Consider the following 25,861-nt stretch of genomic DNA (forward strand, 5'->3'; position numbering starts at 1 on the left):
CTGCAACATTTTCCAGCCAATCCACGACCGTTTGTTCTAAGCGCACTTCCATTTAAGGCCCTGCAGGCACTTCCTCATTGAGGTGAAGGCAACAAAACGTGTCCCTGCGATGTGAGCCATTAGCTGGTGGAACACAGCTCGCAGAGGACGTCATACGTCTCGGATCAGTGGCGGCGGCTGGAAGCTGACGGACCTTTGTGAATATGGGGGTAAGGACTGTGAAACGAGTTATTTTTAATACAACCCTGGTTATTTCTGAGTGATGACTTGTGATATCGGGTAATAGGGGTGGTTGTTACCGTGTTTATGTCATTGCATGATTGGCTACTTGTCTCGCATGATCGCGAGTTTCTCCTCTAAGTAACGGCTTTTGGACATATTAGCCAATAAGGTTTAAGTTCGTTTTCAAATTGTGCTGTTATTGGTAGCTTGCCAGCTCCTATGCAGTCATATTGGCTACTTTTGTCCAATCGCAGTTCACAAATCTTCCACGTGAGTGACACTGCTCTAGTCCAATGAACGCGTCGCGGGCGTATCTGTGATTGGTCCAATGTACGTTTGTGGGCGGGACATAGTGATGTTTTGTGATGGGATGGAAAATGGCGGCTGTTCGGAGACCGCATTAACTTTATACTGTTCTAGTGATATGAGCAGCAACAATGTACGCCCTTTTCTCGCAGATTATGAGAAATATCTGAACTTGGGTCTCCTAACACGACTTCAGGTCACGATGGGTTTGATGTCGTTGTGAGCAGGACGCTTTTCATAAAGCTAACATTAGCTGTACACGAATTGGAATAGAAAGCTAGGGACAAAGCTCGAGTGTTCAGAGATGTTATGATAATTGTGTGTAATTGTTCACTTTAAGTCATTTTAGGGCTGTAGCTAGCTAGCCTCTTTAAATAAGCCATACATGAAGCCTTTCATATTCCGTCGGTTCCTAAAAAGTGTGACAACAATGAGTGAATGTGAAGAACGGTTAGACCAGGAGCGATTAACGTTAACCTAGATGACGTTGAGAGCTCTATAAAGACATCAGAGAGCGAGTTGTCGTCTCGGGTAATGTTGGCCAAACAGTGGTATCAGAAGTTAATCACTGTTGGAGGTTGAGTTCATTCGGCTCACTAGGAAAGCCGTGAACACACGCCTTCCTGCTGCTTGTTTACTATCCAGAGGAGCCATGTGGCGGCCGGGTATAGCTTAGTTTTCAGATGGGTCCACGGCAATAACCCGCGTCGTCGTTAAATACCCGCGTTCGGTTGGACGAAGCTCGGTTTCCCGGTGACAATGGCTGAATCTAAGCCACGGTACAGCAAAAGACTGGTAAGTTTAAATTTAATTTTCCCGCGTTGGTTCTCATTTGACTATCAGCATGGTTCTCTAAAATTAAGTCACCAAACGAGACAATGTTTGTGTCAAAAAAAATGCTGTGTGTGTTTACCTGCATGTTTTGTAGAGTGTGGTGTTTTTTTTTTTTTTTTGTTTTGTCTTTTTTTAGTAACCATGGCAACATATAAAAACAGTGACACGGTCTGGTGTAACCAACAAAGTTCAGCCTCTGGCTAGTGTCTGTGGTAGAAACTAACTTTAAAATAGCTCCCACCATGTAGACATTGTTAGTTTAAATTAAAATAAGATGTGTTGAGATGGCGTTTAAAATGAGAACCCTGCTGTATTGACTTAATAAAGAGGATTATAAACTGAAAAGTATAACTATAAAAATTATTATTATTATTATTATTATTATTATCATCATCATCATCATCATCTGAGGGGGAATAAGCAAGTGTGAGATGTGATTTTAATTTTATTGTTACATGGCGAATCAAGATAAATAAACCATCCTGACTGATAACATAAATTTGCAGATACATTGGTGGGAGTATACATCGACCAAAAAATGGCAAGTACAGAAATACCAAAGATAAAGAAACAGTTAGTCTACCAGAAAGTAGAGTTTATTTTTAGGCATCCAAAGTGCTTGTGGAAAAAGTAAGTGAACCCTTGGATTTAATAACTGGTTCAACCTCATTTGGCCCCAATAACCTGAAACTAGCTCCGCCAGTAGCTGCTGATCAATGTTCAGGAGGAAATTTGACTGTTCTTCTTTTAAAGAAATTCTTCAGCTCAGATTCTCAGGATGTCTGGTTTGCACATTTCTGTTCAGCTCAGTCCGCAGCATCTCTACTGGAGACAGGTCGGGGTCTGACTGGACCACTCCAGACGTAGGATTTTCTTTGTCTGAAGCCATTCTGCTGTAGATTTACTCTGATGTTCAGGGTCATTTTCCTGCATCACCCAGCTTCTCCTTAGCTTCAGAAGGTGACAGACACACTTATTAGGAAGAGACCCTGATAAACTTGAGACTTCAGTTTCACCTTGATGTTGTGGAGCTGTCCAGAGGCAGAAAATCAGCCCCACATCATGATGCTTGCTTCACTTGTGGGATGATGATGATGTTGGGGTGTAGTGTGCAGTGCCCTTTGCACCACACATTGAGCTGCAGGTTTTTCCCAAACAATTCAACCTTAGTTTTATCAGTCCAAGAAACATTTTCCCAGCAGCACTGTGGAGTGTGTAGGTGCGCTTTATAAACTTGGTAGGACACCATGATCCATACAACCATGATGTGTGTGTCTGTGGTGGACTCATGAACAGAGATGTGAACCAGCTTCAATGATTCGTGAAGCCTTCAGCTGTGGTTCTGAGCTTTTTTTTAACGTTACTGCTCATCTGTGTTGGGCTGTTGGAGTCGTCTCAGCTGGACTTCAGTTCTATAGAGAGGAACCACAGTCATCTCTCTTTGTTTGTCTGACTGTGGACTGATGACGATCTAAACTCTGACACTTTCAGCTTCATGCTCATCATCAATTTTTCATCACAAGTTTTCTGAGATCTTTTTTGTGAGGCATGGTTCACATCAGCTGGTGCTTATTGTGAAGACTAAAAAAATATTAGTGTCTTTACAAGTCAGTCTCTAACCCAAACCTCCAATCTCGTTTCATTGACTGGACTCCAGGTTTGATGACTCCTGACTCCAGTTCACTTTATTTAATGCCATGAGCTGAGGGGTTCACACACTTTTTCCAACCTACATTGTGATAGTTCAAATGACATTTCCAATATGCACAAGAACAAAACAATGATTTGTTTGTGGTTAGTTAAAATAGATTGTGTTTGTTAATAGTACACTTGGTTGAAGGTCATCTGACCCTATTTAAAGACAAATCTACACACACAAGGAGGTTATTCCAAAGGGTTCTTACTTTTTCTTGCCACTGCAGATGTTTCCCATATAAGTGCCATGTGAATACAAGAAGAGATGGACCTGTTCACACTCAGTATTAACATGTCTCCAGTGACCACTTCAGATGATGTCAGTAGAGTGGTTGGTTCTTGAGAGGATGTCAGAGTAGTTGGAAGTTCAGAGGACCTCTGTAGAGTAGGCAGTCCTTGAGAGGAAGTCAGTGGAATAGGCTGTGGCCCAGGACACATTCACGTTCACACTGCTAAAAGAATGTCCAGTTGGATTTTAAAATTCATCTTTAACCCTCTTAGGCCTACAATTAAATTTTAAAATACCCTTTTTGTGTTTTTCATAATAAAATTGTCATTTTTAAAAGTTTCACCAAGTGCTGCACAGATTCAGAATCAGCCACAACCTCATCTAATCATACGTGTCACTCAGTAAAGACTCAGCACAGTATAATGGAGGTTAATAGTGCATAAAACAAACCTCAAATTTTTTCCTGGATAATAATACTTTTTAAACCATAATAAAGAAGAAAAAGTTCAACACAGAAAATTTTATATATTTGTTCTAGAGGTGATCTTTATCTCATGAGATTTTCTCTGGAGCAGGATTTATGAAAGCTCCGCAGCCTCTGCTGCTCTAAATATTTGACTTTCCTTCTGATTATTCTGTCACTTCAATAAACTCAGAACATCTTCTGAGTTTAGTTTAAGCAGAAAAAAAAAGGTCACGTCTGTATCTGAAATTGTCCTGGAGTAATGATGCTCTGTGAAATTTGGAAGTGTATACTGCCATGTGTTTTTCTGGGAGTAGGTTTAGGTACCATACAGTTCTGGTCCTCCCACAGTTTATCCTTCCTCTGTCACCTGTCTCTGCTATGCTTCTTTTACCCATCCCCCCTTTTGTCCCCTTCCCCAGAGGGCTGGTACCCGTCGACGTTACCATGATGACGGCATCTCAGATGAGGAGATTGACGGGAGGAGGATGTTTGACCTGGAGGAAAAAGTCAACAGTCAGCGGTTCAGCTCTGACCGGGTCCTTCGCATGGAGGGAAGAGGTGGGTTAGTCAGGGAGCTGTGAGCGTTTCACATGAACAGCAGCAGTAAGACTTACACACACACACAGATCACATGACAGGAGTTTGAAATGTGCCAAATACCATCATTCATGGCTCTCTGCAGTGTTACTGTCTGTCCAGACCACTTGCTCTAGTTTCATCCAGCAGTCAGGAATCATGAGAAAAGAAACAGCCAGCAGTGAATGGTTTGAAAACATCAAAAAATTGAATGGATGGAAAGACTGTTTGTTGTATTTCTAAGACTTCACCTACGAGTTCATCCAGAGAGGCGGGCTGACTGAGCCAATCATCTTTGAGAGGCCTGATGGACTGGGCATCAAGTAGGCATTTATTTTTCTTTCTTCTATCTACATCTACCTTACTACTGTGTTCAGGGTCAAATCGGATTATGGTTGTTGCAGCACAGCCTTGGATTTTGTTCAGACCATATCCATCATGAAGGGATCTCAAAACCATGGCCAGGTAAATGTTCCTAATTTAGGTATCGACTGATATGGTTTTTTCAGGGCTGATTGAATTATTGTTATTAAAGGTGACTGATACCGATATTTGGAACTGATATGCCAACACAAAACTATTGCTGTATATGGACACTCACCATGTCGTCCAGGTGTTTCTATTATTTTGTCCACCCCATTTATATCAGTGAATGTAGGTAAATAACAGAAACGCCTCTGTATACTGTAACACAGCTCCACACACTATGTCCTCCACAATGATCATCAACAACAGTCTAAAACTATTCTATTATAAACCTAAGATTATAATCTTCATGAAGAAAGATTAACTGCAGGACTGTTGGATTAAACTACATGAGTTTTATCTACATGTTCCTAATAAACTGAACACTGAGTGTATATTATCAGTTGTATGCACAGACTACAAAGAGCCTCACTGGATTTAATTGGTTGATTTCGGTGCTGTTTTCACCTGTGAACTGATTCACCTGGTAACCTAAAGATGTTCTTTAATTTAATAGTTTTATCATATATTACTATTATTAACAAATAAGTTGTTTTTACCCCTCCCCTTTTTAAAGTGTAACGCAGGATGATCTTTACGCAGATATTTATTTTATTGGTTATCGTTAGAAAAACATAACAATACAGATAATCAGAAAATGACCACTGATAATCGGTCGATCTGTACTCCTCTTCAAATCTTGTCATTTGATATACTGTCATGCCTCTGCATCAGCGACAGCTGAGACCTCAAAGGATTGTCATCCATCCGTCCCATTCTCATGAATGTGACATCTGTCACTTTCAGTTCTAGCTATGAACTGGGCTGAAACACAGTACTGACACTTAAAAGTTGTTTGCTGCCATATTATTTTCTTATTTTTAAAGTGTGTATATATATATATATTTTTTTGGGGGGGGGCTTTTGTGCCTTTATTGGAAAGGATAGTGGAGAGAGACAGGAAATGGGGAGGCAGAGGGAGGGGGAATGACATGCAGCAAGGCCCGTGCGATGCGGGACTCGAACCGGCGCCAACTGCAGCGAGGACTGTAGCCTCTACATATAGCCTGCTGAGACCATTACACCACACGACACCCCGCAAAATTATTTGCATCACTAACACGCAATAAATTTTATAAAGTATAAAAAGTTTCTTTGGGCATTAATATTTAAAAGCTTCCCAGGTGAGGTGTTTTTGTACTCTATATATATATATATATATATATATATATATATATATATATATATATATATATATATATATATATATATATATATATATATATTAAAAAAAAGTCATAAATGAATATATAAAAACATTGGAATGTAACAAAAATATTTTAGAGGCCAAACATCTTTTTATAGAACAAAATCTGAGACTGTTCTGCAGCCATTGTCCTGGATTCTGTCTGATTTGACAGGGAATGACCCTGTAACTCCAACGCCATAAACTGTGTAATGTGCTGAGTGACCTCTTGTTGTTGTGTAGGATGCCCGATCCTGACTTCAGTGTCAATGACGTCAAGATATTTGTTGGTAAGACTTCACACATCAACTTTAAGTTTTCCTACTTTGATTAATTAGATGCTACTACATGTCTAAGGTTCAACTGTGTGTCCCGTCAAAATGTCCTTGAATCTTTATGAATAACTTAGTCTTTATTTAAAATTAAGGGGAAAAAAATTGACATCACTTCTTTTGTCAGACCAGCATTCAATAAATCAAAAACTTAAGTTTACAATATGACTAAGTAAATCTTCACATTCAACAGTTGGAAACAGCTAACTAATATATTCTCTTGATAAATTACAAAAGGATTACTCGATCACCAAATTTGTATAAACTACTCAATTAAGTTTTTTTTTTTTTTTTTTTTTTTTTTCTTCCTCTACCTAGAAGTGAAAGCAAGATCAATACAATCGTGTATTTATATTAAAAAATAAAAAATAGGCTAATTAGACTAAACTACATGTAATTCCAGTGTCCACATTTTAATTAATTAGGACAATTCAAACAATGTTTTGATTGTCTGTTTTATTTTACCAGATGTAGTTTATTTAAATGGTTGTGACATGGACGGACTGACACAACTTCTGTCTTGACTGGATAAGATTTCTCTAACACGCTGTGACTAACCCCTGCCAAAAACCCCTATCAGGTAGCAGACGTATGATAGATGTGATGGACGTCAGCACTCAGAAGGGGACAGAGATGTCCATGGCCCAGTGGACACGCTACTCTGAGACCCCCCCGTCTCAGAGAGAGAAGCTCTATAATGTCATCAGCCTGGAGTTCAGCCACACCAAGCTGGAGAACCTGGTCAAGAGACCTGCCACAGTACGTCCACACACTCCACAACAAGCTCATGTTTGTGTGTTTTTACATTTTATACACAACCAATGCAAACAGACACGTTTTAGTATGTGCACCAAGTGTCTGTCTTCTCCCTCTTGGCTTGTATTTGTATTTTTGTGTGTGTGTGTAGGTGGATCTAATAGACTGGGTGGACAACATGTGGCCTCGTCACCTGAAAGAGAGACAAAGAGACTCGACAAACTCCATCAACGATATGCAGTACCCCAAAGTACAGAAGTAAGTCTCCATGTTCAGGATGTGGCGGGATAAAATTATTCATTGCTTCATCTAATTCATTTGATCTCCAAATATATCATTGCTAATATTGTTGTCTGTGCAGATACTGTCTGATGAGTGTCGAGGGCTGCTACACAGACTTCCACATCGATTTCGGAGGGACCTCAGTGTGGTATCACATACTGAGAGGGAGCAAGGTGGGGGGGGGGGTTAACTGAAAACATTTAAGACTTAAAGTGAACAGTGCAGAATGTGAGGGCATAAATGAGTTCTCTTTGTCATGATGTTGGCTGGTGCACAGGGCAGAGTGTGCTCATGACTGCAGGTGTGCATTTCAGGTATTCTGGCTCATCCCTCCCACCCCTCAGAACCTGGAGCTATATGAGAACTGGGTGCTGTCGGGGAAACAGGGAGATGTTTTCCTGGGAGACCGAGCATCTGACTGCCAGAGGATTGAACTGAAGCAAGGCTGCACCTTCATCATACCCTCAGGTCTCACACTCACACTTGCTCGCGCTCTCTCTCTATATCTCTCTCTATATCTATATGCTGAAGGATGTCATACATATATGTAAACAGCAGATACACTAGACCGTACTCTTTATAACTAATATTTACAGAGAACCAACATTAAATCTTTCTCCACTGTGTTCACACTCAGATACTAAAACAGTTGTGTTGATGCTGAAAATGTGTGTAGACTGCAGCTTTTAGTAATTGAGTATTCATCGATGGATGGAGAAATTGCATTAGAAAATACCTTTGTCTCATTAAAGAGCAATAGAAAATATGAGAGAAAAGAAAACAGGAACTAATTGCTTTCCTGAAGAAAAATTCTGTACTTTTATCAACTGTGTTGAAGGATTGTCCTACACCTACTGATGATACTTACTGCAGTCAAATAAACTGAATATTTTACTGCCCCATCTAATCACATCTGCTTCAACTCATGTATCAACAGAACTTCATATGGAGTAAACAAAGCTTTGATGCAAAGAATTTGCTTTGGTGATTTTTAATAATCAAGTTAATTGAGTTTCTCAAGGAATCGTTTCAGCCCACACAGAAAACTGATCAAGAATCAGACTGATAAGCAGATCGATATTGGTATCAATAAAATTTTATCAATTTCCTTCCATACTCAGGATGGATTCATGCCGTCTACACCCCTGTGGACTCCATGGTGTTTGGAGGGAACTTTCTGCACAGCTTCAACATCCCTATGCAACTGAACATCTGTAACATAGAGGACCGAACGCGGGTAGGTACAGACACTGAAGCTGTGTGTGATGAGACTCTGTGATGTGATGGACTCTGAGATGGTTTTCCTTCACCTCCGCCACAGGTCCCAGTGAAGTTTCGTTACCCCTTCTACTATGAGATGTGTTGGTATGTGTTGGAGCGTTACGTCTTCAGCCTGACCAAGACCTCCTACCTCACACCAGAATTTCAGAAACACTCGCTGGGCATCGGTATGAACTTGAGCATACACGGGGGCAGAATGTTTTCGAGGGGGCTCATCTTGTTGTTGATAGACTGTGTAACTCGTTCCTTCTGTCAGGTCTAAAGAAGCCGTCCGGCTCAGAACTGGCCAGTGAGCAGGTGAAGGAGGCGGTGGATGGTGGCAGTGCCGATGAGGCTTCAGAGCAGCAGTCTGAAGCTAAAGTTCATCTGACTCCTCTGGAGCTGGAGGGGCTCTTGAACTTGTTGGGTAAACTGGAGGCACTGCCCTCCAACAAGAAGTGTGTCCCAGCAGGGATACACAATGCCCCGGCACTTATTACACACATCAAGGTATGACGTCTGTGTGTTTTGCTGGTGTTGTAATAAAACATCTTTCTTAATATTTATTTCTGTCCTTTCCTCTGCTTTCTATCTCGTATCTTGTGTCCTGCAGGCGCTATTGAAAGAGCACGCCAGTGACAACACCAAATTGTCCTACACAGGAAAACCCATTGTTAAGTGGCCAAAAAGGGTGAGCAGTCCTCACTTTTAGACACTTTTGGTCAGTCCTTCCAGGATTACACAGACTTTTTTTGGAATTTTTGCAGCTAAAATACCTGATTTCTTCTCTTAAAGGTTGCGATGAAAGTTGCAATGTTTTTAGATGTTTGAGTGTGCCTTAGTGTCATCATATGAAGCTAATGTTCTAGAAACATATTCAGGGCTTAAAGTATACCGGAACTGTGCCGGATCTCCATTGTAACGCTGTGAGAGAAAAAATGAAAAGTCAATACTCTTGGATGCGGTTTATCATGTAATAAATTTCACATACCAATTGTATGAGAGGAACGCAGCTCTCGCTGTCAACCTAACCATACACTAAAGCTAACCAACTCTACTAGCCAATCAGAAGCAGAGTGGGGTGGGTCTTGGCAACACTGGCAGTGTTGGATCCAGCGGCCTGAAGGAGCCAGGCGCCTTGTTTCTACACGGTGTTCTCGAGGAAGCTACTATCTGCCACCAGTGGTTGTTTTTTTTTTATTATATAAAAGTGTTCTCTTGTCATGAATTGGACCCCAGTCATGAAGCTGCTGTCTGCGTACACCAACATACAACTACGTTACCAGTCATTGATGACTGACTGTCTGTGATCAAAAAATATGTGTGTGCACCCTCATTGCTGAACATGATCCGTCCTTCACAATTTCTTTGTTTACAACCCAAAAAGAATGGGGGGGAGATAAGGGATCATGGCCTTCTTGATTTCACTTTAAAATTCAGTTTGCCAGTTCTTTAAGCATTCAATGCGAAATAAATATTTTAGGTACAAAAGTGCCCTATTTTCCATTTGTTGTTTATTTCCCATTATCCCATAAACACTTAAACCTTGCTATAGTATTGCAGCATTGCATTGCATTTCTTTTCCAAATTATGAGTATCCAGAAGTTGCCTGCACTTTAGAGCTGTGAGTCTGGTTCTGCACAAGGTTTGAGACCCAAACAACCAAGATTACAGACAGATGTGTTGGCTGTCAGCTCTGGTGGCTCCAGCAATAATACACACCTGCCCACTGAAGGGAGAGTCTCACAGCTCCCACCTAATTGTTATACATTAATACCCAGTGTTTATGACAGCTACTGTATGTTGTATATATTTATTTAATTTTTACCTCCACCCTTGTTACTACTTAACTTCTCTGCTCCCCTCCGCCAGCCCTCGTGGTACCAGCCGCCTCCTCCTCCACCACCTCCTCCTCGCCCTAAACTGGCCTCCACGCCCATCATCCCCCGACCACAGAAACCAGCCTCCTCCATGTCTGTGCTGAGGCGGCGCAGGGTCAGGTAACAAAGCGTGTGTCTCAGTGTAGTTCAGCAAAGACCAGTAGTTTGGAGTCAATATTATGTCTTTTATAATTGGTGTAGGTGTATGATTAACTGTCTTCAGTGATCATCCGGCTGCTGTTGTGCTTCCTGTCTCTGCAGGTGTAAACGCTGTGAAGCCTGTATGAGGCCAGAGTGTGGAGACTGTAACTTTTGCAGAGACATGAAGAAGTTCGGAGGACCAGGGAAGCTCAAGCAGACCTGTGTCCTTCGACAGTGTCTGTCTGTAAGTCATTTATTTATTGATTTATACAAGTTGCCACCAGAAGACGCTGCAGTCAGTGGCATCAACTACAATAATAAGGATTATAATTTTTTTTAATTTTTAATTTCAGTTTTTTCTCTTGAATGCTTAATTTCATTAGAACAAATGTTTTTCTGCAGAATCAATGTAGTTGCTGAGTCGTGACGTCAGTTTTTTTCATTGGTCCAGTCAGCGCTGCAGGTTTAGAAAGTGGTGGCTGCAGTTCAGTGTAAACATTTAAAAGGTCACTTGTAAATGTTGAATCTAACATTGACCGCCCAGATCCTGTACCTGTATTATGAAGCTGGTTATCACCTTGTTCAGTTAACTCTGGGTTTACTTGTCCAGGTACGAGTGTGTTAATTTGAAATAGGCAGAGTTGTAATTATAAGCAACATTGTCATGACATGATTAAAGTATTAATGATATGAGAAGAAACTTTGATACCTGTCCCCAAATTCAGTTATAGTGATGTCGTAAAGTGATATTCAACAAGGTAAAATGTAAACAACATGATCACATGACTAGAATAAAAAAGAAACACTAGAAATATTTTCTAATGACTAAAGTAGGACTAATGATATTGTAAAGTTTCTTACTGAGTATTTTTGTTCTTTTGTCTGATGAACAAACTGTTATGAACATGTGATAGGAGAGGAGAGAAGTGGCTGATGTTTGATGATACAGTCTGACTGAAATGTTCATTTCTAATCATGGAAACATTGAACAGTGTGTGGATCATTTTTTTTTTTTTTTGAAAGTCAGTGCTCTCCAATGGTAATATGTGTTGGTCATAATCGAACTGGCCCCCCACAAAAGAAAGTGATACATGGGGAGGCCGGACTGTAATGTATCCTACTACGTCTCGACGGTTACTGCCCTGTTCAGCAAACCAAAGTTCCCATAGACACCAGATGTAAACCTGCAGCACACTGCAGAATACAGACAGATTTACATGGCACTGACTGAAATCTAATGGACATTCATTTATACGTAAAGATCCCACAATGAAGCTGTAAATGAAATTTTTTGGTTTTGTTTTTTTTTTTTTTTTCTTTTTTTTTTTTTTTCTTTGAGGAAAATGAATTTCTTAATCCACCGACTATTTTACATATTTGATTAATTGATTAAAAAATATTTGTCAGCAGCTCTGGTTGAATAAGCGTGTTTTAGTAATGCTCTCTTCCCTCCAGCCGGGCCTCCCCCTGTCTGCAGTGTGTGAGATCTGCAAAGAGCCCAATCAGGAGGAAAGTGGAGACCCCTCCCTCACCCTGATGGAGTGTTCCAACTGTGCACAGATAGTCCATCCTGCCTGCCTCACGGTACAGCACGCACGCACGCTCCCTCATCAATCTACATTCAGTACTCCGAAATGACAAGATGAAAGTAGAATTCTGGAACTTTGTGGTGTCACAACAAAGCAGTCACCAATCAGAAGTCCCAACAGCTGGTTTTAAGGCTCAGTTTCTGAATACAGGCTGTGTCCATTTTTCTGTGGACTGAGCGCTTTGATACTTTCACAGTATTAATATAGAACCTAGACCTGATCTATAATCATACAACACATGGACATCTACCTTTTTTTTTTTTTTTTTTTTTTTTTAAGAATGTATGGAGCTTTAAGTGAAAGCTTGAAAAGGAGCCAATAGTGCCATAAACAAGGTTCTGGTTAACTTTTTATTTCCTCTTCTTTTCTTCTGTTTAATTTTTCTTGTTTGTCTGGCTCTGCAGGTTCAGGGTGAAGGAGTGGTGAATAAAGACCTGCCCAGCTGTTGGGAGTGCCCAAAGTGTGTCCAAGGAATCACTGACCCAGAGGTACACAATGTCTCGTTAAAAAAACACACACACACACACACACACACACACACACACACACACACACACAGTGTCGGGGTTTCATACTTCCTGTATTTTTAACACACCAGTGCAGACAGTCTACCAGCGCGGCGTGCATACACACTCAGTTGCAGTGTGTCTAATGGGTGTCGTGTATCTCCTGTGTGTTTGTTTCCATTATTTGATTTTTGTTTTTGTTTTGTTTTTTGGTTGCTTTAATTTTGATTTCCTTTTAAATTTTATTTAACTTCGCCAGTCATCAGGCAGCGATGAATCGTTGGCTGCCAGCCACCAGCAGCACCTCCGTCCCCATGGGCCCCTTGTCCTCAGGCTGGGCCCTGGGCCCTCTGCTACCATAGGGGGTCCTGTGGGCTCCCAGCAGGATGGGGAAGTGGTTCGCTGTGGCTTCTTCCCTCCTCTTCCTTCCTGCTCCTCCTCCTCAGCATCACTTCTATTGGTGGCGGCCCCTCTGCCTTCTCAGCCAATCAGCTCGAGACTGGTGAGAGGTGCCGCCTACTCTGCGTACATCCACTCGTCTGTCCTGTGCACTCCACCCCTTTTTTTCCCTTTCCATCGTTTTCAAGAGAAGAGACACGACTCTTGTAAATTCCACTGTCCATGTGATGGTGTTACTGACGGAGAATGACTTCCTGTTTCCGTAGTTCATACAGGAGCAGTGCCTCTTCTCTCACAGTCAGCCGTTTTCCCTTTCTCCATACTCTAAATGATTTTTCTCGCAGCTCATCATAGTGGACATCATGTAGTCGGACAAACCCACCCTGTTATTTTCTGACTGCATACAGTCCAGACACTTAAGTATTTGAACTGTTCACTTTTTTATTCTTTGGTCTCTGGTCTTTGGTCTCTCATTGTTCAGTGAACTGTCAAGTTGACGAAACCAGTTTGTGATATGGAGCATGATCCTGCTGGAAGGAGCCATTAGAAGATGGTGAACTGTGGCCATAAAGGATGAACATGGTCAGCAACAATACTTGGACTGAGACATTCATACAATGATTGATTGGAATTGAGAAGAAAACATTCTCCACACCATCACACCACCACCACCAGCCTAGACTGGTTGGTCCATGGATTCAGACTCGTGCCTGACCATCTGCTGCCTCAGCACAAATCCAGATCCATTAGACCAGGTCTTCAACTTTCAAGTGTTGGTTCATTCTTGTCCACTACAGCCTCAGGTTTCTGGTTTTGGTGAAAGGAAGTGGAGCCTTATGACGTCTTCTGCTGTTGTAGGTTGGACTTGTTCACTCTGAAGCTTCTCTGCTCAGCACAGTTGTAAAGAGTGGTTATCTGAGTGACTGTAGTCTCTCTGTCAGCTCCAACCAGCCTGTCCATTTTCCTTTGACCTCTGATCAACACAGAGCTTCTGCTCTCTGGATTCTTTTGTTGTTGCTCCATTCAAAGTAAAGACTGACGTGAGTGAAAATCAGATCAGCAACTTCAGAAACTCAGACCAGTGTCTGACACCAACAATCATGAAGCTCAAAGTCACTGAGTAACATTTGTTCTCATTCTAATGTTTGATAACATGAACTGGAACTCCTCACTTGGATCTGCTGCCACATGATTGGCTGATTGGATAACTGCATGAATAAGCAGATGTACAGGTGTTCCTAATTAAGTGCTCACTGAGTGTCTATGTTAGACTTTATAGTCAGTCCATAAAATCTAAGATGGACCCTCCCACTGTTGTACAGCTGTACAACTTTTCTAAAACTAAAAAAAAAAAACGAATCATGTGCAGATGTTGTAATTTTGGAAATAAAATGGTATCTAATTCAGGGCACTTGAATAGTAAACGTTTCTCGACATGACTGTATTTCTGGAAGGTTGACGTTGGAACAGTGTAAATCAGATGTAATGACTTGGGCCACAGGAAGTGAAGTGATGTTATATACAGGTGCATCTCAATAAATTAGAATATCATGGAAAAGTTCATTTATTTTAGTAATTCAATTCAAAAAGTGAAACTTGTATATTATATAGATTCATTACACAGAGTGAAACATTTCAAGTGTTTATTTCTTTTAATTTTGATGATTATTGCTTACAGCTAATGAAAACCCAAAATTCAGTATCTCAGAAAATGAGAATATTGTGAAAATGTTCAATATTGTAGACTCACGGTGTCACAGTCTAATCAGTTGATTAATTCAAAACACTTGCAAAGGTTTCCTGAGCCTGTAAATGGTCTCTGTCTGGTTCAGTAGACTACACAATCATGGGGAACACAGCTGACTGGACAGTTGTCCAGGAGACAGTCATTGAGGGTAAGCCACAAAAGGTCATTGCTAAAGAAGCTGGCTGTTCAGAATGCTGTATCCAAGCATATTCACAGAAAGTTGAGTGGAAGGAAAAAGTGTGGTAGAAAAAGGTGCACAAGCAACAGGGAGAACCGCAGCCTTGAGGATTGTGAAGCAAAGGCCATTCAAGAATTTGGGGGAGATTCACAAGGAGTGGACTGAGGCTGGAATCAGTGCATCAAGAGCCACCACGCACAGACGTATCCAGGACACGGGCTACAACTGTCGCATTCCTCGTGTAAAGCCACTCCTGAACCAGAGAAAACGTCGGAAGCGTCTTACCTGGGCTAAGGAGAAAAATGACTGGACTGTTGCTCAGTGGTCCAAAGTCCTCTTTTCAGATGAAAGTAAATTTTGCATTTAATTTGGAACTCAAGGTCCCAGAGTCTGGAGGAAGAATGGAGAGGCACAGAATCCAAGTTGCTTGAAGTCCAGTGTGAAGTTTCCACATCAGTGATGATTTGGGGAGCCATGTCATCTGCTGGTGTTGGTCCACTGTGTTTTATCAAGTGCAAAGTCAACGCAGCCGTCTACCAGGAAATTTTTAGAGCACTTCATGTTTCCTTCTGCTGACCAGCTTTATGGAGATACTGATTTCATTTTCCAGCAGGACTTGGCACCTGCCCATACTGCCAAAAGTACCAATACCTGGTTTGATTGAATCACTGTGCTTGATTGGCCAGCAAACTCACCTGACCTGAACCCCATAGAGAATCTATGGGGTTTTGTCAAGAGGAAGATGAGACACCAGGCCCAACAATGCAGACGAGCTGAAGACCGCTATCAAACAAACCTGGGCTTCCATAACACCTCAGCAGTGCCACAGGCTGATCGCCTCCATGCCACGTCACATTGATGCAGTAATTCATGCAAAAGGATCCCCGACCAAGTATTGAGTGCATATACATGAACATACTTTTCAGTAGGCCTTTTTTTTTTTTTTTTTTTTTTTTTTTTTTTTTTTTATAATTGGTCTCATGTAATATTCTAATTTTCTGAGATACTGAATTTTGGGTTTTCATTAGCTGTTAGCCATAATCATCAAAATTAAAAGAAATAAAGGCTTGAATGATTTTACTCTGTCATGAATCTATATAATATGAGTTTTTAACTTTTTGAATTGAATTACTGAAATAAATGAACTTTTCCATGATATTCTAATTTATTGAGATGCAGCTGTTCTTGTGCAGTGGTTTGGTCCATGGTATGAGCGTGATGATGTACTCTACATTCTTCATGTTCTTTCTCTATACAACCATTCTTATTCTGAAAAGGTTCTGACCAAAGTTCAAAAGATTCTGTTGCTCCCTTGACAGACCTCTCAAACAGCCAGGAACGGAGATGTAATGTTTGGTATTATACAAAAAATAACACAAGTTCAGTTAATCATTCAAACTTATGTGTGCTGACACATTTGAACAGTAACGAGGTAAATCCCAGTTGCATTTTTATGTTCTAGCCACCATCTAATGGATTAGAAAAAAATTGGCCCTGGGTCAAACTTACTTTCCGACCCCTGCCCTAAACTCTGAGTCACAACAATAAGGGCTCTACTATAGAAAATGGAAACCTGTGTGGTGTTCCATGATTTACTGTAGGAGCAAGGAAAATATTGGCAAAACATGTTTTTTGACTTCAGTTTTTTCAAGCTGTCAGTTTCTGAAGTCACTTCTGATATTTTGTTTTCTCTTCCTCCAGCAGTTGAAAAGTGACAGAGGTGATGGCCATCCAGTTGTGAGTGTGTTTTTGTTTTGTTTTTTTTAAGATGTTGATTATTTCTAACTGCACTTTAAACTGAAGGTCTCTAACAGTTTGCTTTTTGTGTCATACTTTCTGCATTTTCTGTCTCCTTCCTTTTTATTTAATTTTTTTAATTCTTCTTTCTATCCTTACTTCAATTTTCCCTCCTCCTGTCAACTGCAGAAACGCAAATCTTCCTCCCTCCTGGACGCTCGTATGGCAAAGATTTATCGACGGCAGAGACACAGCCGTGATGGAGACGACTCTGCTAGTGATGACGATGATGAAGGTTTCTGTTAAATAGTTAATCTGAAGCAACTTTTCACTGTTACTGCCTGACAGTGACAGTTTGTCTGTTGATTAATCAAACAAAATAAAAGTAAAATACACCTTGAACTTCATTTTGTCATTCAGATCTTTGTTGTAACCTGATCGTCTGTTTTGTCCATCTCTCCGTCTCTGCAGCCTCTCAAAGAAGAAAGATGGTTCTCCATGCTCGAGGGGGGAGCCACTCAGCCAGGAGGGGGTTTGGCGCCAACAGGAGGGGTCTGTTGAGAGGAGGCTCAGCCCAGAGAGGAAGCAGAGGAGGACTCATGACTCCCGGCTCCTCCTCCATCCTCAAGCTAAAGCGAGGGATGGGCATGAGGGAGAATGGACGGAGGGGGCGGGGGGTGAGGCTGAGGGGAGGCTCCAGGATGCAGCGAAGAGGAGACGAGTCGGAGGACTCTGATGATGACGACGATGATGATGATGATGAAGAAGAAGAGGAGGATGAAGAGGACAGCGAAGATGAAGACAAAGAGCGACGCCATCGTCAGCGTAGGAGGAGACGCAGGACTGACGACGATGAAGATGAAGATGAGGACAGTGAGGGGCAAGAGTTTGACCCTGAAGAGGAGGAGATGGACACACTGGAAGATGATGAGGAGGAAGAGGATGAGGAGGTGGAAGAGGAAGGGCGCTGGGATTCAGACCCAGAACCCCCGGTCCTCCTGGTGTCTGATCTGAACGATGACCTGCTGAGCGGCTCCTACCTGACTGTCACTCTACAGCGCCCCCACAAGGCCAAGAGGCAATCTGGTAAGACCCGAAAACCCCAGCAGCTACAGTGTTATCCCTTCAATGTGGTCAAACAGAAACACTGAAGTAGAGTTTGTATTCATGTTCCATAACTGAACAGAAGAGTCGAAGTGAACGAGTTAAACAAATATGTTGTTGCTGCTGCTGCTCAGGATCCATAGTTCCAAAGCTGGAAGCAGCCATGGGTCCGAGTTCAGCTGCAGTGGCTGCTGGTGGTCAGCAGGGCTTCATCCAGAGGAAGACGGCGCTGTCCAAACCTTCACGACTCAAGAGTGCCGACACCACAGCCGACAGCGTTACCCCGAGAGGCCCTGGCAGGTACAACCAAAACCAGCTGATGCTAGACTGAAACCAGATCACACTAGACTGAAACCAGCTGATAATAGACTGAAAGCACCTGACACTAGGCTGAAACCTATGTCCTCAGTTTCCCATATTGACCAAACACAGTCACCAGGTTTTAAACTAGTCTTGTTTTAACCTCTGTCAGAGCTCCTCTGTCTACCAACAGAAGCATTTCTCTCGCTCTTTGTATTCCTTCAAACTATTCTCTCTCTCCTTTCCTCTCTGGGCCACACCCCTACACCTGTGCTCCTGGCTGCAACAGGTGATCTGGAACAGGAGGCTACACATGGCAACAAAATAAAAGAATGGGGTGACAGTGATAAAGTGTAATCAGAGGTTTAACCTTGCACACACCTGATGAAAGACCAGTATTTGGCTCAATAGAAACTGTACTGAACACATGTACTGTAAGACCTCTATTGCATTTACAGTTGGCTAATAATATATTCACATCCAAACCCCATCTGATGTTTTGTTGGTTATCTTGTAGGCCGCGTCTGCGCGGTAACCATGGCGACAGAGGCACTAGAGATCGCTCTGTGTCTTCTTCAGAGGAACAGGAAGCTGCTCCTCCTCTGGCTCCCTCCTCCCTGTCTCCTCCCTCCTTGCTGTCTCTGCCGTCCTTTAAGGATGTGGGTAATGAGAGAGGAGGGGAGAAGGAGGTGTGGGTGTCTGTGTTCAGATACCTGAGCAGAGCTGAGCTGCTGGCCTGTATGACTGTCTGTAAGGCCTGGTACAAGTGGTACGTCACACACACACTCCACAAACAAAACACACACAATATGTGTCTTTTGATCTGAACTTGTACTCACCTGGTGGACGCAGCTTGTGAAGAAACCAGTCCTGTCTTACTGTCCTACACAGGAGCTGCGACAAGCGTCTGTGGAGCCACGTGGATGTGAGTCGGTGCAGCCCGCTCAGTAACCAGGCCCTGGCGAGCATCATCAAACGCCAGCCCACCTCTCTGGACCTGTCCTGGACCCCTCTGGCCAAGAGACAGCTCAACTGTCTGCTCACCAGGCTCCCAGGTACAAAGACACTAACAGGCATACAAATCGTGCTGTCTCTACATGTCTCCTTACCTCATCTGCCTGTGTCTCTTCAGGTCTGAGGGAGTTGAGGGTGACTGGTCTGTCCTGGTCCTGTCTGTCAGCGCTGGTCTCTCCAAGTCTACCCTACCTGCGGTTGCTGGACCTGCGCTGGTGTGAAGGCCTTAAAGACACCCAAATTAAAGAGCTCATCACGCCGCCTGGTGAGTAGCAGCAGAAAAAAGCAGGCTTAGAGCTCAGTCACTTTGTGTAGGGCTCTGTGATTGCACACTCAGGCCATTTCCTTTCCTGCAGCAGAGGGTTTGATGGCGCAATGTTTGTGCCAAGATGGTCTTGTGACTTAGGCCAAAAGCTCAGCTCCTTCATGCATCAGTTGCATAATATTTTGTAAAAGTCGACTATGTTGTCGATTATTGGATCCAATAGTCAAGATTTTGTTCCTCCATGTTGGTGACACTCGTGTTGGGGTCAAAAACCTGAAACTAGTCCTTAGTGGAAGAGGAGGTGATTCTAGTTAAAATTATTTTTCTATTCCATTACCATTTGAAATAGTCATTTAAAAATGTGCTCCTTTGGCTCTGATGCCACCCCCTCCTCTCCACTCTGTGGTCTTTTATTAGGAACACCTAGCTAAAACTGATGTAGCGTAATAAAACAGTCCTGTAATAAATCCTCCTCTGAAGGTTATAATGTCCAGCTTTGTTTAGAAATGTGTGTGATCATCATGGTGTGTGTGGAGCTGTTTAACAGTGTTTCTGTTATTAAACCGACCTTCACTGATCATAAATGGTGTAGACAAAATATTAGGAACACCATCTACATACAGTCTTGTTGAACCACAGAAACCTCCCCTCTCGCTGACATTACACCTGTCAGATTGATTAATCATTACACGTTGGAGAATGACGTGTTCAAAACAGTTAAATGGAAAATCATTGATCAATTCAAACTCTCTCTGATGATAATAACTTCCTCATGAAATTCACTGCTTGTCAGCACCTGTTTTAATGTAGCATTTACTTGGAGGCAAGAATGAACTGTATAGATTTTGGTGGTCAAAGGTCAAGGACAGTGTGACCTCAAAAAAAAACTTTTTAGCCATTACTCAAGACTTCATAGCAATTATGACAAAATGTCACACAATTGATGATTATTTTGTCTGACTCTGGATGAACGGGATGTGACCTGGAACAAGTCTGAGTGGAGGAGGCAGACAACTGTGAGGCAGTAACTCTAGCTACATGTGAAACAATCAAATCTGAAAATTCAGAATTTTTCATTTTAGATATTATAGAAACTATTTCAGAATGATACAAATACAACATTTTAAACTGTCTTACTCATAGATGGATAGTTTTTCCCCTTCTTTCTCCCTCCAAGGTTATGGCATCATGGTTATTATGGCAGTACAGTGGTGTGTAACAGGTGATGGTAACTGATTGGTTCATATAAGAGAACTGTTAAAGTACCGGATCAATAGGTGGTATCAATAAAAATAGTAGTGCCATTATAATCTTAATGATGCCCATCCCTAATGGTGACTGTGGCATCTTCAGCATGTCCAGACTGTGACTTCATCCTCAGGCTGTGCAGTACAGCTGATCTGTCTCAGGCTGCAGCAGGTTTCCTCTGAGTCTTGACACACTGACCATATTCTCACAGTCCTGGGTTTAAAGATGACGGTAGTAAATGTGATCATCAAAGTGTGCCACCGGTGTACCAGATGTGACCGTCTCCCCCCTCTGCCTGTCCTGTAGGTTCAGAGTTTTCCCGCAGCAGACTCAGGAACATGGTGACGCTGCGTCTGTCTGGCCTGGACGTCAGCGAGTCCACTCTGAGGCTGCTGCAGCGCCACATGCCTCAGCTGGAGAGGCTGGACCTGGCACACTGCAAGGACATAACAGACTCGTCCATTGCCCTGTTGGCAGTGGCCGGAACTCACACCCGCAACAACCTCACTGAGCTGACGCTGGCAGGTGGGTGCTCAGTCACACTCCCATTGATTGGTCACGTATGTGAATGAGGCTCACATCATGAAATTAGATGATGTAACATGTTGCAAAATTGAAATGTCTGGATACAACACTGTCAGTCACTCAAATTTATTTAAAAAAAAAAAAAAAAAAAAAAAAAAAAGGATCACAAACTTCATTGGAACAGGATGAAACTGTTTATGCTTAATGCCCCCGTCAGGGTCAGGTGTTGTTTCACCACATCGTTCACTTGGAATTGTAATTTTATCTATCTATCTGACATTTTTGTCAAAATTGAGTCATTCACATATTTTTGACAACTTATTAACTTTATATGAGGTGTTTTTTTTTTTTTTTTTTCTTATTGAGAAAACAAATGTTCTATCTCCAAACTTGAACTCTAACTGGGGTTTATCAGGTTCTACATCTGAGCAAATCAGCACTGAGAATACACACAAGCTGGCCAATCAGCTTATACCTCTGTCAGGTCGCCTCACTGTCACACAAAAGACAGAAAACGGAGTGGAAATGAGAGAATGTGCTGTAACACAAGGTTTGTAAGAATAAGGACAGCAGTATAAATGCAGGGCAAGTTCATCTTTTTTCAGTTGTTAGATCTTGCTGAGGAGTTTATTTTCACTGTTAGGACGCTAGATCATCAGAGTCAATAATTCTGCTGCCTTTACACTGACCAGATCACACAGACACTAGACCTCAGGTTTTATTTTGGCCCTCGTCACCTCCATTAGTCGGAGCTGATAGAAGCTGCCACCAGCAGCATTGGTCGTGTAATAGGTGAAAGTGACAGTCCAGAGCTGAGATGCAGCGCTGCAGGCTGAGCTGGATAGAAGGCAGCAGCATCAATGAATCTACTGACTTCAGCTAACAGACTAAATGTGTTGATGTAAACAGAAAATCAGTCTTAAAGTCATGCATCAGTGTTTGTCAAAGTAAATGACTGATGTCTATCTGTGTCTGTCATATTCAAAATAGCTTTATTAGCATGAAGAAAAAAATGTTATTGCCATAGCAGTTTACAAATTATGAAAATATACATACAATAATTATTAAACCTGTCAAACTGATATGGATTTAGATTTTAATAAATACAACATTTATATTATATACATTTTATATACAGTCATTTAATATCATTCTTGTGTGTTTATGGGGATGTTATTGTGATCCTCTCAGGCTGTGGCAGGCACAAACATATTTAGCTACCAGAGGAGCTGCTGCTCCTTAATATTTGGAAGTTTTGAAGAGTGTCCAACAGTGACTACACATGCTCCTCTCTTTTCAGTTTCTAAACTGTTCAACATGTCTAAGAAGTGTGTGTGTTCTTTATCTAAGGTGTCCCTGTACCTCTTGTCTGGAGTAACCTGAAGCATCTCTCTGATTACCCCTAGTACAGACATAGGTGTAGTGGGGAGGAATGTTCATCATAGATGCGTAGGTCATGTGTTGGTGGTGATGATGGGCAGGTCTTCTGTGGCTGGCTGGGGCCGGAGGGTGGGATATAGGATGGTGGTGAAGTGCTGCAGGGGGGGCATGGTGCTGCTGGACAGCGTGGCGCCACAGGGAGGGGGGAGGTAGATTTCCTCCGGCTTGCTTGTTGGTGTCTGGGTGGCCTGTAGATCCGGGGAGTAGCAGCTCCTTCAATGTTTTGGTGAATGTTCTTACCCCAGATTACTTGGAGGGGGTGTCTGTCCTGGGAGAATGGTAGAAATAATCACCCTGGGAACTCCCTGGAGCCCCATTCAGCCACCTTGGTAATGGCCTCAGCAGTGCCACGGTGAAGTGTGTGGAGGTCAATGGTGCCTCTATGCACCACAATGTACTGGCTTCCCAGTGTGTCCTGTTGAAGCAGCTCCATGGTGTGGCCTGTGTTCCGGGAGTGTTTGGCCATGGTGTTGAGGCCAGGGGAAGAGACATTTGGTGTCCAAGAATTTTCCATTGGAGTCCATGAGCAGGACCACCTGGACTACTGGCTTGACTGGGGGTTGGGTAGTAGGGAGGGAGTCTGTGTCAGGGGGGAGTTTCTGGGTGTCAGAGCTGGAGAAATGGGTAAAAGCTGTGGAAAAGGGGAGTTGCCAGTGTTGGAGGGAGCTGGTGGTTTGGCAGCAGGGGAGAGGGAAGATGTTGGGTAAGTGATGTGTGTGTGTGTGTGTGTGTGTGTGTGTCATTGGGTGGAGATACATGACAGCTGTTCTACTGGAGGTGCTCCCTGCTGAAGCTCAAGTCTTGGTTCAGTGCATCCTCCTTTATTTCAGGGTGTGAGCTCGTAGTGTGGTATTCTCCTCCTCCAGCTCACGTACACCCTGTGACAGCTGTCTGAGTCTCCTCTGGGTCTCCGTCAGCTCTATGGTGGTGTCCTGGTTGATCCTACTCAGCTCTGCTATGACCTCCTGGCTGTCTTGCTTTAGCTGTTGGAGCTCATGTCTTAGCTGTTGGGTAGTATCAGACTCAGCTAGCTTGGCCAAAGTGAGCTGTCTGAACTCAGTGGATTCCAGCTCCAGGAGGGAAAAGCTCTCTCTTAGTTGTTGGAGGAGTTGGGGGGGTGTTGGAGGAGTTGGGGGGTGTTGGAGGAGTTGGGGGGTGTTGGAGGAGTGGGGCCAGACTGATTGGTTGTTAGTTTCAGGTCTGCTTATGTGACTTCTGTTATCATCCTCTTCCTGCTCTGAGGCTGTGTCTCCTGTTACAGTGCTGGTGCTTGGTCGTTCTCTCTCAACTTCTGTTTTCATCCTGGTGAAGATTTCCTCAAAAGAGTTGAGGCTTGCTTCATTTCCCTGGACTAGCATTGTACTTTTTTTTTTTTTAATTTTTTTTTTTTTTTATTGTAGTAGGTAAAAGTGAGCAGAGGGTTGTCTGTCAAGGGTTTCATCCTGACACACAGTTAAGTGGCCACCAGGACCATTGCCTTCTTTGGCAATGTGTGTGTAGTTTCTACAAATGACCTGTTATGTTGTTGTTGTTGTCTGTATATAAGGAGGATGTTTTGATCTTTTTTGCATATGATGCAGTCAGCAAACAGCTGTTCAAGGGTGTTACCTCTGTTTTTTCTTGGCGTTAGCACTGTTACAGTTAGCGGGGTATTCTACCTCTCTGCTGTAACTGCTGTCCTCCAACTGATTTCAACTGTCAGAATCACAGTTAGCTTTTTTTTTTTTGTTTTTTTTCTCCCCAAGTTAGCTATTTTTTTTATATTTTAGTAAATTAAATCTTTTAAAAGTAGATGTGTTTCACTTCCTTCAGTGTTGTAGATGCAGTGTCTTTGTTTTCTGCCTCTTTTCTTACCTCATCTCCAGGTTTGCTGTCAGGTTAGCATGGTAGTTGGTTTGCTCCTGGTTTGCTGTCTGTTAGGTTTATATGTGCTGAGATCTTCTCTCTTTGGTAATATAAAAGATATCTTTTCTTTTTTCAATCTTTGTAACTTTGTTGTTTTTCATAGGTTTTAGGTTTCCTGTGTCATTTTTTTCATCCAAAAGTTAATTTGGATGGACATTTCAGGAACTAATTTTGTTTGTGACCCCCCCCCCCCCCCCCCCCCCGTCTGTCCAGGCTGCAGTGAACTGACTGATGGCTGTCTGTCCTACTTGAAGCGCCTCTCCTCGCTCACTCTGCTTGACCTCAGAGGCTGCAAGAGCATCAGCAGACGAGCCTGTGACGCCTTCATCTCCGACCTGTCCCACGTCGCCCTCTACTGCATGATGGAGGAGAAGCTCATCCAGCGCCTGGATTGAAAACAAACACTTTCACATTGTCGGCTGCAGGAGAGATTTATTTTTTTATCCTCTCAACCTTTTGTCGGTCTTGTCCTTCATGACGTGAGGAGTGCTGTCCCTGCAGTCAGCTGACAGGAACAGGAACATGAGCAGGTTTAGCCTGTAAATAAACAGCTCTCTGTTGTTGGAAGCTGATGGAGACTCTCAGCTTCTCCCACCCTTTTTTCCAAATTTCACAACACTCCTTTGGAAGGTCTTGAATCACTGACTCCAATGCTTTCTGTGACTCGTCAAAGGTTCACATGTTTCAGATGTTTGTCCCCCCCCTCTACAGACTGACACAGACATTGGTTGAAGCCATGTCCACCCTGTTTACGAAACTGAACTCAACCAAAATGGCAGTTTATTATATTGTTTCTGTACAGTGAATTTCATGTAAATGTGTGTTTATCACCAGCTGCGACAGTGTGACTGGTGGTGTTCTCACCTTGTCATCATGGCTAAATGTGCTCGTGGAGACGCCCTCTCATCTGCTACATTAGAAATCAATCAGGTGTTCGACATTGTACTTGAACATTTTTTGTAATGGTGTGAAAAAGTAATAAAATGTCAATTGTTTAATTTTCTATTTGCAGCATTTGTTGCAGCATTACACACAAACGAACAAATGAACACAGTGCGGCTGTTGAAGAATCTCCAGCTCCATAGTCAATTCTGTGAGACCAGATGGGTGGAGAGATTCACCTGGCAGAGCTCAGGACTGGATTTGTTCTCCACAGATCCCTAAAATGTTCAATATTGTAGACTCAGTGTCACAGTCTAATCAGCTAATTAATT

General features: G+C 42.5%; 1 protein-coding gene across 4 annotated transcripts; it reads left to right on the top strand.

The window, feature by feature from the left end:
- The first annotated feature begins 69 nt into the window (after positions 1–69).
- kdm2aa (lysine (K)-specific demethylase 2Aa) lies at positions 70–25,650 on the top strand. Of its 4 annotated transcripts, none has more exons than XM_056371802.1 (26): positions 70–209; positions 4,172–4,310; positions 4,573–4,651; positions 6,283–6,329; positions 6,952–7,130; positions 7,279–7,385; positions 7,489–7,582; positions 7,724–7,877; positions 8,531–8,646; positions 8,731–8,857; positions 8,947–9,179; positions 9,283–9,360; positions 10,542–10,669; positions 10,811–10,934; positions 12,146–12,274; positions 12,684–12,767; positions 13,045–13,287; positions 16,811–16,846; positions 17,036–17,141; positions 17,318–17,932; positions 18,085–18,250; positions 18,768–19,019; positions 19,142–19,305; positions 19,383–19,529; positions 21,084–21,302; positions 24,861–25,650. In XM_056371802.1, exons 1-26 carry the CDS (start codon positions 204–206, stop codon positions 25,040–25,042), a joined length of 3,954 nt encoding a protein of 1,317 aa, XP_056227777.1. In that variant the 5' UTR covers positions 70–203; the 3' UTR covers positions 25,043–25,650. The 4 variants fall into 4 exon arrangements, with proteins under 4 accessions (XP_056227777.1, XP_056227775.1, XP_056227776.1 ...); XM_056371800.1 differs by lacking the exon at positions 70–209 and adding an exon at positions 616–1,323; XM_056371801.1 differs by lacking the exon at positions 70–209 and adding an exon at positions 616–1,323 and having other exon boundaries at positions 16,814–16,846.
- The last annotated feature ends 211 nt before the right edge of the window (positions 25,651–25,861 follow it).

The sequence above is a fragment of the Seriola aureovittata genome, chromosome 3 (genome assembly GCF_021018895.1).
Source record: "Seriola aureovittata isolate HTS-2021-v1 ecotype China chromosome 3, ASM2101889v1, whole genome shotgun sequence".
Classification (NCBI taxonomy): domain Eukaryota; kingdom Metazoa; phylum Chordata; class Actinopteri; order Carangiformes; family Carangidae; genus Seriola; species Seriola aureovittata.

What these genes read in the sequence shown, in the direction of transcription:
- kdm2aa (XM_056371800.1), top strand. Translation starts at nt 1,288, where the DNA reads ATGGCTGAATCTAAGCCACGGTACAGCAAAAGACTG. An exon ending in CAGTACCCCAAAGTACAGAA is followed by an intron (nt 7,386 to 7,488) that starts GTAAGTCTCCAT and finishes TTGTCTGTGCAG; the next exon opens with ATACTGTCTGATGAGTGTCG. An exon ending in TCTGCTCACCAGGCTCCCAG is followed by an intron (nt 19,306 to 19,382) that starts GTACAAAGACAC and finishes GTGTCTCTTCAG; the next exon opens with GTCTGAGGGAGTTGAGGGTG.